This window comes from Festucalex cinctus, chromosome 6 (genome assembly GCF_051991245.1).
Source record: "Festucalex cinctus isolate MCC-2025b chromosome 6, RoL_Fcin_1.0, whole genome shotgun sequence".
Classification (NCBI taxonomy): Eukaryota; Metazoa; Chordata; class Actinopteri; order Syngnathiformes; family Syngnathidae; genus Festucalex; species Festucalex cinctus.
Window position 1 is genome coordinate 15302724 of NC_135416.1, and position 18957 is coordinate 15321680.

At 39.2% G+C, this 18957-nt stretch overlaps 1 protein-coding gene across 4 annotated transcripts; it reads left to right on the forward strand.

Moving 5' to 3' along the window:
• Positions 1-14: 14 nt before the first annotated feature.
• tmod1 (tropomodulin 1) lies at positions 15-18744 on the forward strand. Of its 4 annotated transcripts, none has more exons than XM_077525008.1 (13): positions 15-310; positions 3518-3546; positions 3624-3713; positions 4164-4298; positions 8092-8248; positions 9137-9253; positions 10321-10410; positions 11088-11218; positions 11316-11423; positions 12052-12195; positions 12708-12852; positions 14171-14270; positions 16396-18744. In XM_077525008.1, the coding sequence occupies exons 4-13, from the start codon at positions 4176-4178 to the stop codon at positions 16412-16414; spliced, it is 1134 nt and encodes a 377-aa protein (XP_077381134.1). In that variant the 5' UTR covers positions 15-310; positions 3518-3546; positions 3624-3713; positions 4164-4175; the 3' UTR covers positions 16415-18744. The 4 variants fall into 4 exon arrangements, with proteins under 4 accessions (XP_077381134.1, XP_077381136.1, XP_077381137.1 ...); XM_077525009.1 differs by lacking the exon at positions 15-310 and adding an exon at positions 3226-3242; XM_077525010.1 differs by lacking the exon at positions 14171-14270 and having other exon boundaries at positions 16396-18743.
• Positions 18745-18957: the final 213 nt, after the last annotated feature.

Here is an 18957-nt window from a genome sequence, read left to right on the forward strand (position 1 = left end):
GAGGTCCTCTCGTCTTTGCCCTTTGCGGGAGACGACTTTGAGCCTCCTCAAACCCCCAACCGAAACCCGCAGACGGGGGAGGCAACTTTGCGAGTCCGCTCCATTCTGCACCAATTCCCGGTGTTCTTCGCCGCGGGGCATGGACGGTGTCGTGTCGAGGGGGCTTGTGTTCGATACCCGCTTCGTGTAGCCGTCGAGGAGCAGCCTGCAGCGCCTGTCCACGCCGCTCTGAGGGAACCATATCTGGTCAAAGTATTCGGTGCTGCTGTCACCCAGCCGGACCGTCCGGCTATAAATAGCGCTGCTGGAGGTACGTAAATACAAGTACATGCAAAATAACAGTGCTGATTGTGGAAGACTTGACTTGAGTAAAGTTACTACTACTGAGACTAGAATACTGTGCAAGTTAATACACATTTGCTCATTGCAGTGTTAGTTTTTAATTGATTGGATGAGAGTTGACTATATTTCCGTCATGTGTTTTGGGACCCATCTTGAAGTTGGGACACCCTGACATAAACTGTAACTGTCAAATCGTATATTGAATTTGTAGACCGCAAAAATCGTCATTGTGTCTCATTGCATAGTACAAAATCAATGCACATACAAAAATTTGCTCGAGTTGTCAAGTGTTTCCGTAGTGTTAAATGTATAACTGGTTAGTAAGTGGACCAGTACAAACGCGCCTTGCATAATGAGGCTCATTCAGCAAGTGCGGTGAGATGCAACAGTTGTCTGATGGCATGTTGGCCATCAATTCTTCTGTGACCTAAATACGCGGTGTTGACTGCACGACATACTGGGGATGTATGACCTTTAATCCAACATGCACGGTCGGACTTTGAGAAACTTCAAAGTTATTAACACTTTTCCATTGAAAATGTAAGGTTGTCTCAAACAACCATAAAATCTAGATAAAAAATATATTGTACACGTGTAGGGAAGTTAACCGTTGTATGATAGAATGCTTTTCCTTCTAAAACACCAAAAACCAAAACATTTTAAATGAAGTTAATCCTTGATGCTCACTGGCTAATATCCACATGCAATTTGCTAATTACCTGCATACGTGACATATCTTTTGGAACGTTCCATTGAAGCAAAATTCCAATAACAAAATGTTCTCCATCTGCTCACATGTACAGTAAGTGTGCGTGAGGCTGATGTTTTTAGTGACATGACGTCGGAAGACACTGAACAGGATTAGTCTGCTCAACAGTTTAACAACAAGTCCTGCTGCCCGCTCTGTTTTTATTCGCTGATTTATTATGTGCGAAGAGTTTTTGGGCTACTCTTATTAGATCTTTACAGGCCAAAGTTTTGTAGTTGATAAACATTAGGTTTATTTTTTTTAAATGAAATACTTTACACTATGCAACAACATGAATGCACCGCTACTACGCTGACATTTTACCTAACAAGTTCTAAAAACACAAGGAATTTTTCTTCACAGTTGCAACTGTCCAAGAAACACGAAAAATATAACAACCAACAGAGGGTGACATAATGGGAAGCCTGGTGGTTCACTATTTAGCGCCCTGAGTTTCTTAGATGGGCAAAAAAAAAAAGAACATAAGGGGGGTGGGAAATAGAAAGCTTAGCTTGCGTTGTCTGACAAGCGACTGGATAGTAGGACTACATTTCAAAATCTGCCGGACCTTAAGACTCAAAAACAGGATGACTGTCCGGCCATCACCCTAGCATAAGTCTTTGTACGACTACCTTTGCGATTTCATCTTCAGCTGAATGTCCTGCCCACTGCTCAGAAGCTTTGGGAAAGCTGCATAAATACAGGCCCAGCTCTGCTTGCTATCTGCAGAGCAGGTCAGCTTCTTCCACAACATTATCTGGATTTCAACTCACTTCATCTTCGCTTTTCAAAACGTGTCTTGTCGTGGATATTGCTTAGAGAAAGCAGAACCAACACGACCTCTCCACCTTTCAGCATTATCTACACAGAAACTATTCGCTGCAGTGTTATCTATCATGTTTATTTTTTTTAACCTAATTTGATTTATTAAATGGGACAATAGAAATTGGCCCCATTGAAGTTATTTTTACTCCTGTTATCTCGAGCATTTGTTCTCAACTGCTGTCACATGGGGACGTGCATTTTCACATTGTTGCTACATAGCAAGTGGCCCACTTTAGTAGACATTAAGAATTAAGCAAACACTTTTTAAAAACAATATTTTAACATGTCATATTTGAAGTACACATACTTGTTGAACGTACCCTTTGAGAGTGCTTTGTTAAGAAACTGATGATGAAGATCACTTCAAATGTAAATGTTAATGAAATGTAACCTGAGGAACACCTGCAAGTTTTTGTTACCCGTTTGGAAGCCACTTTTGGGTTTTGGGTTTATGTTAGGTTTGACGACCCAAATGCAGTGAAGCATACTGTAAAGGCAGTTTCCTGCTCAAAAAATGTCATTTAATTTAATAAGAATGAAAACGCACAGTACTTAGGCTATTTAAAATAATAAAAAAAAAAGGATGTAAAATGACCAAAATCAACACAGGTAAAAAGTTTTGACTAGAGTTGGAAATAATTGAGATACCAAACAAAGGAACAATACATAAAAAGGACAATGAACCGACAAGGACTGAAAGAAAGCAGGGAACTAATTGACACTGACAGACACCTGGGCAGTGGGCACACGTGGATGAGGCAGCTGATTGGATGACAAGGGACCAGGTTGACAAGCACAGGTGGACACAAAAAAATTTAACGAGAAACACCAACAAAAGGAGACAAGGAAAACATGACGATGAAAATCCAATTTAAACCAAATCAACAAAATGCAGACAATGACAATATTTGTTTCAACATGTTTACTTTTTGGGGGAAAGAAACATATATAAAATGATTTACTGCTGGTAGGTAGCAAAAGAATATAATGAGAGAGGAAGTATCGCATACTTGACTCATTTAGCTATTTTTAACAATAAGAAGATACTGTGTTGTCTGTAATTAATGTGCTAACTTTATTTTTCATGTACAATCAATACCGTTAAAAAACACATTTTCCTCATGCTTCAGTGCCGACTGAAGATGACATCACACGGGCGCAGGAAAGACGTAACAACTAATCATGGCTCAGTTTGATAACGTCACAAAAAAAAAAAAAAAAAAAAAAAAAGTTTGCTAACGTCACATGACCAAACCCAGAAAACAGTTGAGCCATGATTGGTTGTTACCTGAGCTCTGAACACATGTAAAGTCATTTTCAGTTGACAGTGAGTGCCAAAATGTGTTTTTAAACGTATTCATTGTACATGTGAAAATAATGAAGTTATCAAATTAAATCTAGACAAAATATTAACTTTTTACTGCTGAAAATGGCAAAATTAGTTAAGCATCACTTTAAAAAAGAAGAACTAATTAGATGGATATCCAACATGGAACCCACATTTAAATTATTAATTATTATTAAATGTTAAATTATTATTAAAAAAAATAAATACTTTACACTAAAACCTAAACTCTCTGTACTTCTTCTACCTCTCTGCAGGTCAATACAGTCTCGATTTGCAGCGAAAGGTAACTATTAGTTCATTTCACGTACTGCATGAAAACAAGGTGCGCTTTTATTCCAACTGGTTTGTTTCCACTCACAGCTTTTATTCTTCAACCTTCACAACGGATGCGGAGTTGTCCCAGCTGCTCATCTGACATATTGTATTTCTCATTCGAAAGCCTTTACTACGGTAAGCTAACAGCCCACTCCACACATTACAATATCAACTTTGGATTTATTTTATTTATTTTTTCACTCAGAAGGAAATGTGTAGTTATGTAAAAACACATTATACAAACTGAAAATTTTAAACTTTCTTCCAACTTTTGAAATGTGTCTTTGATTCCCATTCATTGTATTTTTCAAACATAACCACTCAGTTTTTTTTCCAAAGGAGAAAAATGATGAGGCACCAATCAAATAACGGGCCACAAATCCCAATGACAAAACTGGCACCATCACACCCACTTGTCAGACACACTCTCCAAATGTCACAACAAATATTCAATTGAATTACTGCTCTCTACTAAACATAAAAGATACATTGCAGACAAAGAAAAACAAACGTCTAGACTGACGCAACAAGAGTTTAAAATGGCCTAAGTGAATGTCATTGTGACATTGGTGTTTGTTTCTGCAGGTGTGCGCCATCATGTCGGTGTTGAGGAAGGAGATGGAGAAGTACAGAGACATCGACGAGGACGAGCTGCTCATGAAGCTCTCTGAGGAAGAGCTGCAGCGGTTAGAAGATGAACTGGAGGAGCTGGACCCTGATGTGAGTTTATTTTCTGCCACCGTCAGCGTAGAGTTATGGAGTCGTGCAGGCCCGTAGACCGCCGAGCGCTGATTTAACATATTAGCATCACCTACAGCTCTGTTATTATGATTGCTCATAGTGTTTAAGATGTTGTCATATGCAGTCTGTGGGCCCATTAGTTATGTTGTTAGTGAGCCACTGTGGATTAACACAAGCAATACTGCAGCCCCCCCATAAGCACGTGAAGCGGTACCTTGGTTTATCGCCACAGAAATCTGATATTTCTAATACTAGTCAGGTTTTCATCCAATTGTTTCGAATATTTTAAGCGAATTTACTGAAAATGCGCAAAACGGACATGCGACTTGTGCCGGTTTCCATCTGTTCTTCTTTTGTGAATATTGAGTGGGGACTCTGCCGCTGTAGGTGGCGGTATACACCATAGAGATGTGATCCCCACCAGTAATTTAAAAGAAGAAGCAGAAGAAGAACAGAAAGCGACTGCACCGTGCGATCACATCGTATGAGTTTGCTTTTGTAATTCTTGATAAACCGTAGCGTTTCTTTGCAGTTTTCCATTAAAAATTGCATTAATATTGGATTCTTTTATTAATTCAAAAAGATTTCTGTTTTGTCGTACAAACATACCTTCCGCCACAAACGTACATGGCGTAATATCCGGTCAAAACGTACGACGTGTGTACGGTCTTTGTGGCGTTTATTCGCAAAACCAGTTTCCATCACCAGAATTCGCATTTTCCTTTTTTATTTTATTTTTTTTTATACAAGCGTAAAAACTTTTTTGCTAATTTTTCGAATTTCTAGCATTTCCATTCAGTTTTATTTTCGCATTTCTTGAAAATTCGAATAAAAATGGATGGATGGAAACCCCACTACTGATAGACTTTCTACTACTTTGTGCACTGAACTATTGCTGCATCTTTTCCAGTACACCTTAGTACACCTGGCATGTTGCGGCGCAACGTGGTAAAACTTTGAAGGTGCAGACCCCTAGATTGGGACTAGCCTGTATGCTATATAAACCCATCCAAAAAGATTGCCTAAAAAGCCACGAAATACAGTATACCATTACATATGGTGTTCCACAAGGTTCAATTCTGGGGCCTCTGCTGTTTTCATGGTTTTTGCTGCTGTATTCAAGGATTGTGCATATAACTAGTTGGGTTCAGTACCTTCAACAAGGTGAAGATGAATAACCACTGCTCTAAATCGTCCATCGGTGTGAGTATGAGTTAGAATAGTTCTTTGGGGACAAGCAGTAGAGCAGATAAACATCCCACGTCCAAGGTACAATCTTTGGTATTGCAGAGTCTGGCATATACACCCAGTGATACTGTATATCGTGAGTCAAAGCAGCTGCGATCGTCTGCTCAGTCCCAAAAGGGGGCAAGAGGAGGATGACTGTAAGGCTATCATTCGTCATGCATGTGCACGTGTTTGTGTGTCACAGACTATGCCAGCACTCTCTGGCCCAGAGAGCCTTTATGACGCAAACATGGAGAGTCAGAGTGGGCGCGCGTACCGTTTTTTTTACACGTTTACGAGCATCGCCCGTTACAGAACAGTAAAGTTCCCACTCAAAAGCACTGCAACCTTGCCAGCAGGTCTGCCTACGGCTATTCCGGAAAGATATTGGCAAGTCTTTTTGGAGTGAGATCAACTCAAGAGGGACATGTATAATACTGTAATCTTTGTCTGCGATATCGTCCCAATTCAGTCTTAGTCTTTTCTGCTTGTTGTTGTTTTTTTTTTTTGTTTTTTTTAAACTAACGGGTTACCGTTATTTGGTTTATAAGAAGGTGTTTCATAATGATGGAAATTGGAAATATATTTTCAAGCTGTCCATTTGCTTGCATACTAACGCAACCGCACAAAATGAATACTGCACTCTGACACAGTGCCGAACACAATCTGTTGTGGGACTTTGGTTGACTCGAAGGAAATATTATTAAGATAAATTGTGGCCATCATCAACCCGTTTCTGATTACAACATATTAACTGTCATGCAAGGGTTATTTTTACTGTCATGACTAGGATCAAGCAAGTGTTATGTTTACTGTCGTGACTAGGGTCATGCAAGGGTTATGCTTACTGTCATGACTAGGGTCATGCAAGGGTTATGTTTACTGTCATGACTAGGGTCATGCAAGGGTTATGTTTACTGTTATGACTAGGGTCACGCAAGGGTTATGTTTACTGTCATGACTAGGGTCATGCAAGGGTTATGCTTGGGCCATGTAAGGGTTATGTTTGGGTCATGACCATGAGGTTAAGTGTCTGTTTTGAACTGATGTAACCAGCATCTAGTTTCAACTGGTAAGACGCTATGTGATGTCAGAAGCTATGTGATGTCAATAATCTTTAATCTCTTTATCTGGTCAACAGCCAATCAGATAATTCCATGTCAGTCCTGTTTCCCACATGTCTAGTCACAGCCAATCAGATCGATTCGCTGTCTATATAAGCCTGACTGAGAAGTGTGTGTGTTTGTCGGGTTATTACTTCTGTTCCTCTGTGCACCTCCACAGCCAAAGTTAGCATAGTATCTCGTGATTCTTGATACATTCTCGTTTATCGTCGAGTCAAGTATCCAACCCCAGAACATAACATTAACAATCTTAACTGTCATCCAATCATAAAAAATAAAGTTAACCATGGGATAAATCAAATGTAAAACTAGAACAAAATGACATGTTGGTCATAACACAACAATTTCCACTCTACTGGGAAGACTTACAAGCTGTTGGAGTGTGTCTGTGGGAATTTTGGATGCCGCTTCTGAGCCTTGTTGTCATGTTTTGGTGTCAGCTATGAAGAGCAAGTGTCACTAAACCCGAGTCTCTCCAACTGAGCCGGCCAGTGGCTGCTGTGTAAATGCTTACCAGATGAGGTACTGAGGTGCCATGTTTAAGTGAAAGCAGAGAAGGAAGTCGCAGTCCGACCGGAGGAGAGAGGACAACTGAGTTTCATACTGTTAAAAATAACACAGTGGAGCTGAATGTAAGAGGCATGTTGTCTGTGATGTAACTGTGATATGAGAAGCTTGGCAGTGTCAGTGTGATAGACACCTCATCTTTCTTCTAAGCTGCTGTGTGATGTGAGAATATATTTGAAGCTGCACTGGAATAAAATGGCAGTGGTTATTTTGTTCATGATTGTCATCTTTGTGCTTTTGAGTAAGTGCAGAGGGAGATTGAGAAAATAGAGAGAGGAGAGCAAAGATAAGATATGCAGCTATAAGCAGAGCTTCTAAGAGCTTGATTTTGTATGGGCCTTTAAGTTAAAAATAACACTGGGAGCAGCAAAGCTGTGGGAAATTTCTCAGCCCACAGTTGTGCACGACTACCGAATAAAATCACTAGACACGACATTAGGTTATCCCGAGCGGGATCCAATTCAAGAGCTGCATGAAAAAAATGATTTTCCAGAGATAATAGTGCTCATATTTTGTACATGCCATTATGATATTCCCTGCATATTTTTTGACTCTCATGTGTATTAACTAAAATGTGATAATCATTGCTCAGTTTGATGTAATGTACTTCTAGTTGCAGACTACAACCACAATAACACACAAATGGTACTATTAGATTCCTAACGCTCTTATACATTGCAGTATCAATCCAGGGTTTCCGTCCAAAGTGCTCTATAAATATAGTTGAGTTGAGTTGAGGATTTCAATCTCCATTGATTACTGCAGTGAAGTAGGATATAGAATTAAACAAAAAATCATCATTTTCAATGCCAATACCTATGTTTTGAATTCTGTGCTTTCCCATTGTTGACTAGAATGCACTGTTGCCTGCCGGGATGCGTCAGAAAGACCAGACTAAGAAAGCGCCCACAGGAACGTTCCAGAGAGACGACCTGCTGGCTCACCTGGAGAAACAAGCCAAAGAACACCCAGACAGGGAAGACCTGGTGCCCTTCACTGGGGAAAAGAGAGGTAACCCTGCAGCTTTGTCATCTATTGCTGCCTTAATCCTGGTTCACACGGCAAGATTTTAAAATTGTCGGCCGATTTCCAATCTTTGACAGACACCACATGTGAAGAGTAAAAATCACGGGAGTTCCAATTTTGAATGTACCGTGCGTGGTGTGCGGCCACACTGCACAATCAATACACCCCACACGAGCCGAGTTCATTCAAGAATGTGACGGGAAGTCTCGCAAAACCTCTCGAGATTAAACGTGGCTTCCGAGTCGTCAACATGAGTCGATCCTGGTTTTCAGCCGAAAAAGCGGCATAAAAAGAAAATGTGTTGTTTAAAGGAGCGTAAATGGGCACTGGCGAGACATTGCTTGCCCTCGGCCCGGTGCTGGCGGCGCGGGTTGGCGTCCCACCCGGAGACCACGTTTATTTGTGGAGAATGCGTGAAAATGATTTTCTTTCAACTTTGGTACTAACTGACTGACTGCCCTCCTTCCTGTTTAAAATCCACCCATCCATTCACTTGTTGCTAATGGCATTATTCTAATCCCATCTTGCGCCACTGAAGTCTATGAAAGTGTCTAATTTTTCGTCTAAGCTGCCAAGCGGCCAGTATTTACACGGCAGTCCAAACACGAGGTGGCCGATGTTGAACACAACAGAGTGCAGTGTGACGTTAGACGGAGCAGACGTCAGGCGCACACGCAAATGTTTTTACACATACGAAGTGTCATCAACATGAAGTCAGATGATGTGAGAAGGAAATTCTCAGAATCTGTGCTGTATTTGTATGGGTTGTGCACATTTCTGCTTCCTCACACATTCCAAACATGCGCATTTTAGTTGAAATACTCAACACTCTGTCAATAGATGTAAATGTGAGCGTCTATATGACTTTTTCAGGGAAGGCCTGGGTGCCTAAAAAGATGGTGGACCCCATTATGGAGAACGTGACCCTGGAGCCTGAGCTTGAAGAAGCTCTTGCCAGCGCTACTGATGCGGAACTTTGCGATATAGCAGGTAACAACTTCCATTTGTTTCCTGTCCACACAATGGAGTTGTATAACAATTCGTTTTTCCTCACACCTCTCATTTAAATCCAGTATTTCATATGATTAATGGCTTTTAATTTAATTTGTTTCACTAATCTTATATAAACCCCATCACGTCCTCCCATATACTAGCACCTGATCTTCATCTTCTCTTCAGGCTAACTCCTCTCCTTTCCCCCCTTAGTGTTCTTTTGAAGTTTTAGGAAGTAAAGTTCCCTCCATCACCTCACCACCCTTCCTCTTCATCACCCCCTCACTTCCTCCACTTCTGCTGGATCATTGCTAGCTGGGCACCGTACAGGGTATCTGCAGTTTGCATGCATGTGTTCGCATGAAATGTATATAGATACTGCCACCCAGGCTCTGCACAGATGTCTGTGATTGAGGTCATGCCCATTACGTATGTTGAATAAATGCATGCTATTTGCAACTATGGAAATGTATTACCTGTATGTTGGTTTTTTTTCTTGCAAAAGCTCCATCAGTTTGAATTAGGTGTTATGTTTGTCCGTAACATGTACTTTATTTGGAAACCAATATTATACTTGATGATTTACATTAAATCATATGTAAATGTAATTATAGAATGGGGCATAGGAACTTTTTAGTACTAAGTAGTTCCTGGAAAATTATGTGGAAATGGGGTTTAACAGTGCAATTTAGACAAAGGTTAGTTGGACTATCTACTGATATTATTATTATTTTTTATTTTTTTTATTTTTTTATTTTTTATTTTATTTATTTTTTTACTTCATGTTGCATCAACCATCCACTAGATAGATGTTAAGGTGAGCATGGGTTGTTCCATGCTGTTCCATACTGTGAACTATATAACATATCGGCCTGTCTGTGTGACTTACTTGTAAATGTGCATGTGACTTGTATGTATCTTTCCATCCTCTTTTTGCATGGTGAGCAAGTGACTCACTCTGCCATTTGTTCATGTTTATGTTCTTTATTTATTTGAAGTTGTCCCTGCACACTACAGTATTTGTTGATGAACTCCATTCTGTCTCTGGTCCGTTCCTTTCCCAGCCATCCTGGGCATGCACACCCTGATGAGTAACCAGCAGTACTATGAAGCTCTGGCAAGCAGCACCATAGTCAACAAGCAAGGCCTTAATAGTATGTAACTCACACTTAACACACAATTTGATGTGTTGCTCCAAACACAATCACATAACTGGGTAAAATAATAATTAAAAAAATAAATAAATAAATAAATTGAACTGTACATTTCTTTTCAATATAATATCTCCTTGTTCAAGAGAAACTGTCAAGACGAATCAGATTTTGTTTTATGTTTATTTTCATATTTAACAGCCTATTTTAAATAACCAGACAGTTCTACTGCGATAATTGCACTTTTCACCTCAGTTTGACGTTGTCGCTCATTCATCAACATGACAACCGACTGTGGGAAAGTGTAGCATGACCATGAATAGTACAGAATGCTATGCTTTGCTTGGCACATATGAAATCTTCAAGACAGATAATAATTGCATAAATGCTTGGAGACATGAATTATGTTTTCCCCCTAAAATATTTATGTAGGCAATTACTGTATGTTATGGTATGGTCGGAAGACGGTACTCACTGTCAAATCTGATGAATATTTGCTGATTATTAAAATGTGTTTTGATGTGTTAGCCAGCAATATTGTAATCCATCACATAATGGTGCACTCGTCACAATTATGCCTATTTTCTGTTCTTTTGGAACCTGTCCTCAGTTATTTGTTGTTTCTCTTGTTGGCATTTCCAATAATTCAAGCATGTTTAGTGACTGTAAGTGTGTGGCAGGTGTGATCCAGTCCACCCAGTACAAACCAGTTCCGGATGAGGAGCCCAATTCAACTGATGTGGAGGACACTCTCGTAAGGATGAAAAGGAACGACCCTGAGCTTGTGGAGGTCAACCTCAACAACATCAAGGTACTGTACAATGCTTTAGGACGCAATTATTTCTTGATAGCAATTTGTTAGCTCTAATGTTCCCATGTTGTCCTACTTTTTTTTTTTTTTTTTATAGAATATCCCCATCCCAACTTTAAAGGCATACGCTCAGGCTCTTATAGAGAACACGGCGGTGGAGAGGCTCAGTATCGTTGGAACCAGAAGCAATGACCCTGTAGCTTTTGTGAGTACATTCTGATTTTTTTTCTATGGAATGCATACTCTGTTTCTCCTATTTATATACAAGGATACCACATAAAAAACAAACAAAAAAACAAAAACAATAATAATATTCATGTTGAAAAAATGAGTGAAAAGGTAGTGAAAAGTTCAATTAAATGTTCGGTACCAAAATAGGAACCATTTAAGATGTTGGCCAACCTCCATTTTTTAAAATATATTTCAAAACAAATTTGTTCATGTTACAGTCATAAAACCTTGACTAACTGTCGTGGGTCATTTAACTAAAATTCCTACCTAAAATTCATACAAGTTCTGACTCGTATAGCAGCTAGCTAGTCAACAGTTAGCGAGTTATTATTAGCCAGTGGTGTACAGTAGCTAGTTTTAGCTTCTTCTTTTCTCAACACTCCTTGTGGAGGCTGTTCCAGCTTTCAGAATATGTGTTACAAACTAAACTTACTTACTAACAATAAAACCCACACAAAAGCTTCAAAAAAGCAGACCACACATGCCAAGTTGATGGGTTGCGCGATATGTTGACGTTTTGAAACCAGAGGCAGGGTACAGTGTGAATGCTGTCAAGGAAAACATCAAAATGAGGATTAATCATGTGCTGTGTGTGTTAACAGGCCCTGGCGGACATGCTCAAGGTCAACACGACACTGAAGAGCCTGAACGTTGAGTCAAACTTTATAACAGGGACTGGAATCCTCGCCCTCATTGAGTCACTGCAGTACAACACGACATTACTGGAGCTCAAGATTGACAATCAGGTACTGAACAAAATCATCTTAAGTGGTTCAGAATCAACGTTTGTCTAATAATATGACAAAAACTAACTTCATCAAATACATTTGAAATTGTTTGTTGATGCCAAGTGTTCTGATTTTTGTATACCGGTATTTTGTTCAACCAACTGTCACTTGCCATAGGATCCACTTTTACAGATATGTGTGAAATGCTACATAAATGATATTTCGAGCAGTAAGTTCACATTGGGCCTAGTTCTGAACAATATAACGATATATATTGTAGTGCAACTTAAACATGTTTTCCATACGATACAACCCTCCATCATTTATATAATTATTTTTGATGTGTTGTGGTGTTGTATTAGCTCTGTTGCTACTCTAATGTAGCTTCCATGACGTTACGATAGTAGCACTCACATTTCGACTACATTATCTTTCTACCTCAATCGCCAGGCATGACTAATCGATTTCTGCTGAATTCATGATTGGTGATGTGATTTGATTTCAATTGATTTGGACCTTTCATCTCCCAGAGCCAGCCATTAGGCAATAAGGTGGAGATGGAAATAGCGAGCATGTTGGAGAAAAACACCACGTTGCTGAAGTTCGGCTACCATTTCACCCAGCAGGGACCGCGACTCCGAGGCTCCAACGCCATGATGAACAACAATGACCTTGGTAGGAAAGTCACCAATCACTACAAACGTCTCCACACCAATACACTTAATGGTCACAACTTTAGACCCCCCGGGCTGTGTACAATCTAATGTGATCCTATACACTTAAATACAGTACAGAATGTGCTCGATTTGGATACTTGTGTACCCAACTAACAAACACACTTCCTTGGCGAAAGTGTCAATGTTCTGTTTTGTTGACATTTTTAGACATTTTATTCAGGTTAATCAATCGAAATGAGCCTTGACATTTTGTCATATAGTCTTTGGTGTTAATAGTTTGTGCGGGTGCACCATGTTTGTGGCTCGCACCAGAGAATGTAGCGAACGTGCTACATCAGACATTCAAGAATAAGCCCTTGTGTTTAATCCTGTTTGAGTCACTTCACTGGTTATACAACCACTCTGTCGAATTGTGCATTTGGCAGCGTTAGCAGTTACATTTCGCCAAAGCTACCGCTTTATCTGCACTTTATCTTCCCACTTTTTACTTTGATCAGATGCTAACAGATGAATCAGAGTGATGTCATCAGTCTCGACACGGAGTCCAGTCTGAAAGCTGAGGCAACCAAAACAAAGGCTTTTTAAATGATGACATCAGCGCTAAAAAGAACAGCGCATTAACAAGAAGTTACCTCATTGACCAAGGGCACTTTCAGTAAATGATGAATTTATATTTGTTTGTCATCCGCCGCAAAGATCTTGATGTTTGGAACACTGCTCACAGTACCATATAAAGTTATTGTAGCTCCCTCTTCAGTATTAACAATAACATGACACGTTTCATCAACTATGCTTTCATCAAGTTGTTTTGGAGAATTCAATTATGTGTTTTTCACACATTCTGAAAGATGGAACAGCCTCCACAAGAAGTGTTGAGAAAAGAAGAAGCTAAAACTAGCTAATGTACACCACTGGCTAATGATAGCCATTAACTCGCTAACTGTTGACTAGCTAGCTGCTATATGAGTCAGAACTTGTATGAATTTTATATAGGAATTGTAGTAAAATGACCTACGACAGTTAGTCAAGGTTTTATGACCTTAACATACATGATTTACTATGAACAAATTTTTTTGAAATATATATATATTTAAAAAAAAAATGGAGGTTGGCCAATATCTTAAATGGTTCCTATTTCGTACCTGTTGTTCTACAACACAAAAGAAAATCCAGAAAATTTGGGAAAAAATATGTTTAGCTCTTCATAACAGCAGGATTATAACACAATCCTTAATATTGCCATTTTTCTGCTTGTATATGCGACAAAAAACGTCATATTTGTGAACATAACTTTTCCTCCTCCTCTCGTTTTGAAGCCCGGATTGTCAGATCAGAGTCCGACGGCTCCTTTACCCTCACTTTGTCCGTCCCTGAGCTGGAACGGGCCTTTGGGAAAAAGTTCAAGTCAAAGACTAAGTAAACACGTGTGCTCCTTCAGTCTTGCTTTTCTTCTGACGATAGCTACAACGTTTGTTCCACAACGCTGGAATTGCCGCCACCTCCTTTCAAAGCCTCCGTTCTTTCTCTTGGGCTCTTTTCAGCCCTTTCTGCACTGACCTGTGCTTCAGCTCCAACTTTCATCAAAAATTAATACTCAATTATGATCGTGGCTCTTTATGTTGCTAGGAAAGCCTACACAGCAACACTTTGAAGTTGTTTTTATAAAAGCAAAATAAAAATGTGTCCTAAAGGGGATGTATTTACAATATTATGGTTTATGCGTATCCATTAATGTAAACACAGCATTCTGATTAATATTGTGTTTGTGAAATGTGAATTAAGCAACAAATTCCACCTGTTTTTAATCCATCTCAGGGAGGCCATTTTGCCACTTCCTGTCCACTGAAAATGACATCACAGTGCCTAAGGGCTCAGGTGAGCTGTGATGGTTGTTACCTAATGCTGCATTCAAGGATGGTCGGAAGTCAGATACATCCAGGTTGTTTTTCCCCATTTCCGACCTGAAAGCGTTCGAGGCGAATTTAAACAACCAAAATGGCGGATAGCGATAAATTGTTTTTTATTTTGGTCCTCAAAACTCGTTTTGACCACTAGCAAAATTACCTGCTCGCAATTTTGCTTCATTTATTGTTTTTATCTTATTTCATAAGCATTTCATACAGTTCAGTAGTTTACTGTATAATTTCATGCAGGGAGATATATTCGGCATATACTGTCACGTACGTTGCGTTACGTGGAGTTATGTTGAATATTTTTGAATGAAGAAAGCTATCTAGTTTTATACTCGAGTAAATTGTGTTTTGCCATTCAGAGTGACGTCACGTTGTAGTCCGTTGTTTTTTTTCTGACGTCGCAAGTGGAATTTTCGAGTTCAAGTGGGCCTTCCTGTACACACTTCCTGGTTTGAACCACTAAAAGTCCGACTTCCGACCATCCTCAAATGTTGCATAAGCTCTTAGGCACTGTGATGTCATATTCAGTCGCCAGAAAGTGGCTGTACAAGACAAAATGGCCGCACTCTGAAATGGATAAAAGCGGATGGATTTTTCTAATCAATTAATATTCCACAAATGCAATATTAATGAGAACATTGTGTTGAAAGTGGTGGGGGTGCATAGAACATATTGTAAAGAAAAAAAATGACTGAACCTTAAAATAACTCAAGTTAAACAACAATACACAACACTTATTAAGGGAAGAAACCATTATCAATGACAGGAAATTATATTCTAGAAAATGTGTTCTATGTCAGATTCATGTTTAGGGTGAAATATCATATTTCATCATCAAGGTCATTGAGGCCATAAACTCTACTAACAAGAAATGATGCCATTAAAAAATAAATAAATAAACAGTGTGATGACTGGAAGAAAATAGTTTAGAGACACCAGAAATTCAATAACAAAACTGATAATATAACTTGTGGTCAGTTGATGTCATGACACATTTTGGGAGCAATCTTTGCTGCGCACTAATCCAAACATTTGCACTAAATGTCTCTTTTATGTATTGAACTATCAACGACAAGAACTGGTCCTGCAAAATTATGCAATAAAACAATTTATTTTCTTTTCATTCAAGTGTCATCAAGAAGCAGAGAACACTCATCACAATATATGATATGATATTCTCAATTGCCATCATTATCAGAACACACTTCTGATGACACAAAGTCATTGAGGATGTTTTCTTTCTTCCACTATTAGTCACTTCAACCAACTGTCGTAAGCAGATTTGGCTGTCAAAAGAAATCTGCACAACGCACGGAATTTCTTTTCCCCTTTTTGCATTATTTAAAGTCAATGGCTCGGAGCAGCTTTTTTTTTTCTCTCTCTTCCTTTATTTCCACTTTACTCTCAGAGCCATTGCTGTACATTAAGGTGAAGATTTGCTACGACAGGGTTCCTATTGATGCTTACAGTTGGGATAAAGTTTAACCCCGAAAGAAACGTATGAAACCCTGTAAGAGCAAATGTCCCATTCACTTAAATGCTTCATATCTGCGTGCGCTCTTTCTCGTTTGTTTGTTTTTTTCCCCTCATGTTGTTGCTGTCCCCTCATGGCATCTCTCCATCCACAGTAAGAAAGAGAAGGCTTGAAGGAGGCCCCATCCTCCCCAAGTGTCGGACAAATGTGTAAGAAGCGCCCTCCCCCGCCCCGCATCCTTCAACTTCCCGTTTTTGCCTTCCGCTCACCCTCTTTCAAAAGACCGCCTCGTCCCCTCGTGACCTCCGGTCGACCTCAAAGGGTCCGACGACCTCTCCGGATGACCTTGCACATCATCTCTGACATGCAAAGGGTAATTCAGGGTTCAGAGAAAAGTCTTTTGGGACTTTTTTTTTTTTAAGTAGATTGTTAGAGGATGCAAACGTGTGATCAACAGTGTTCACCAGAGCATCCAGTGCATGGAAAAGGAGAGATAATTCATCATTGAATGGTTATTTTCTGGGATGTTTGAATTGTTCTAGCTAGTAACCATACAGTGCTGCCATCTAGAGTCTTTTAGTAGCAACTGCAGTGCCTTGACTTCTTGGACTTTTCTGAACGAGGGTTTCAAGGCCTCTTTTGGCAATCCCTGTTTCTACCATTGTTGAATTTAATTTTATTGCGTGAATGCTGGTTGTGATTATTATTGTTGTTATTATTATTCATATTTTGTAAATGCCTTGTTTGGACATTGTTACCCACACTACACGTTCCTCTTCAATATACAACACAGGGTGGTTCGATCCCAGCAACTAGCATCAAACACTCAGAAGAAAGAACTCTCGACAGATTGGTAAAATATTCCATGTTCACCTGGACGTGAGCATCTAATCTGAATTGTTATGTATTTTTTAAATTCTTATTAAACACATTATGATAGACTTAATAATACAAGATAAAGTGGAACCTCCAAAAATCGAACATCACAAGTTTTGTGCAAAGTGCAGTCTAACTACACACGGGTGAACTTTTCTTTCTTTTGGTATATTTAAAAGGAACTGCAAGTAACTCATTTGCTCCCAAAAACACATAAATACGTTCTATATAACTGTTTATAAGTGTCCCAAAGATGCATTTATACATTTTTTATGTTTTTTTTTTAATGTTAGAGCGTACAGAAGGCTTTGATGCAGCCGCTCTGCTGCAGAGAACGAGTGAAGCAAGGGTAGTAATTTCAAAAATGGCCAGCAGGTATAAGAGATCAACCAGGGCCATGTTGAAAACATGCTGATTTCCCCACAATTCAAAACAGATTTGTGAATAATGATGAAACTTATATTCTAATGCTAATTACTGCGAAATGGAAATAGATAAATCCTGATGAATTAAGAGGCTAATCTTTGTGTTGGTATCAATAAAACACAATATTTTGTGGGCCTTAAAAAATCAGTCAAATTCCAGTAAAACAGCCGGGAGCGAAGGGGGTTACTTCAGTGAAAATAGCTGGGAGTGAATGACTTAAGATTTCCACTTGTGGATGATGTAAAGTTGGCCACTGTGGAGTGGTCACTCGTGCGTGAGCGTGTTCAATTAGTGCAAAAAGCCGATCAGTATCACAGAATGGATTGAGTTCCACATAAAATTATGTCATACATCATCTGGGAAGCTTTCATTTTGATTTTTGGATGACGTGCACTTAATTTACATGGTAACATTATCCATGATTTACATTAAAGTCTTTAAGCTGGGACTTCTACCACTCACATATGACAGAGCACACTTTTCTACACTCTCATCCAGGTCCTGTTTGTCATTATTGTTTAATGAAGTTAAAACTTGAGGGTTTTAAAATGAGATTCCTGGCAGAAGATCACAAACACATATAAACTTCTAAAACCAAGTTTGGAGCGAATCAACTAACAGACAAATTTGGCCATAGCACAAACATGAAATTCTGATCATGCAGATACATTTAATTGAGGTAAAGTTTAAATAGATGAATTTCAAACAAGCTTTGAAGCAGATGCAGATGAGGTTTTAATTGGACCCTTTGGACATTTTAAGTGTGTCATTGCACTAATCCTGGTTTGATCCTCAAATGTTCTTTTCACTAAACATCGTCTTTGATTACTAACTAGATACCACCAGCACTCGCTCCAATGCAGAGCATTTGGCAGCATTTCTATTCGGACGAGGAGCGAACCGCAGCTGCTATAAGGGTCAGGAACAAATAGCTTGCTTGCTGAAATTAAAATACAAATATTTATTGATATTTGAAGCATCTGGAGAAATGGGCAGCTGATGTCATTTACAACAAATGTTAATTATGGATGTAAACATTTGTAATTGAGTGACACTTGCGGCCTCGTGTGTCCACTTGTCTCCATCTTATTTAGATTCATGTTTGATTCAGAGTTGTTGTTAGCTAGTTCACATTTTTGGAGTGGATGGTGGTTTATGAAATAAATGTGCCTTGAAATTAAAGTGAGCACCGTGTCGTTATTAACCTTGCTCTCGCAAGATATTGCCAGGTTATGGCGTTATGGGACTCAGGAATGATAATGAAACGGTCCTGGCTAACAGCGACATCTTGTGGCAGTAGTCAGTATTTCAAACTTCATGTAGTACTATGAATAAATTGCACCGAGGATAAAATGCTGTTTCTAATGGGATATAGACCAACATTAAAGGTCTATGGAAGAAAAAAAAAAAAAAA

Bases quoted from the DNA above. Each gene is read 5' to 3' on its own strand.
- tmod1 (XM_077525008.1), top strand. From the start codon at position 4,176: ATGTCGGTGTTGAGGAAGGAGATGGAGAAGTACAGAGACATCGACGAG. The intron at 12,196-12,707 runs GTACTGAACAAA...TTCATCTCCCAG, and splicing joins AGCTCAAGATTGACAATCAG to AGCCAGCCATTAGGCAATAA. The intron at 12,853-14,170 runs GTAGGAAAGTCA...CTCGTTTTGAAG, and splicing joins GATGAACAACAATGACCTTG to CCCGGATTGTCAGATCAGAG.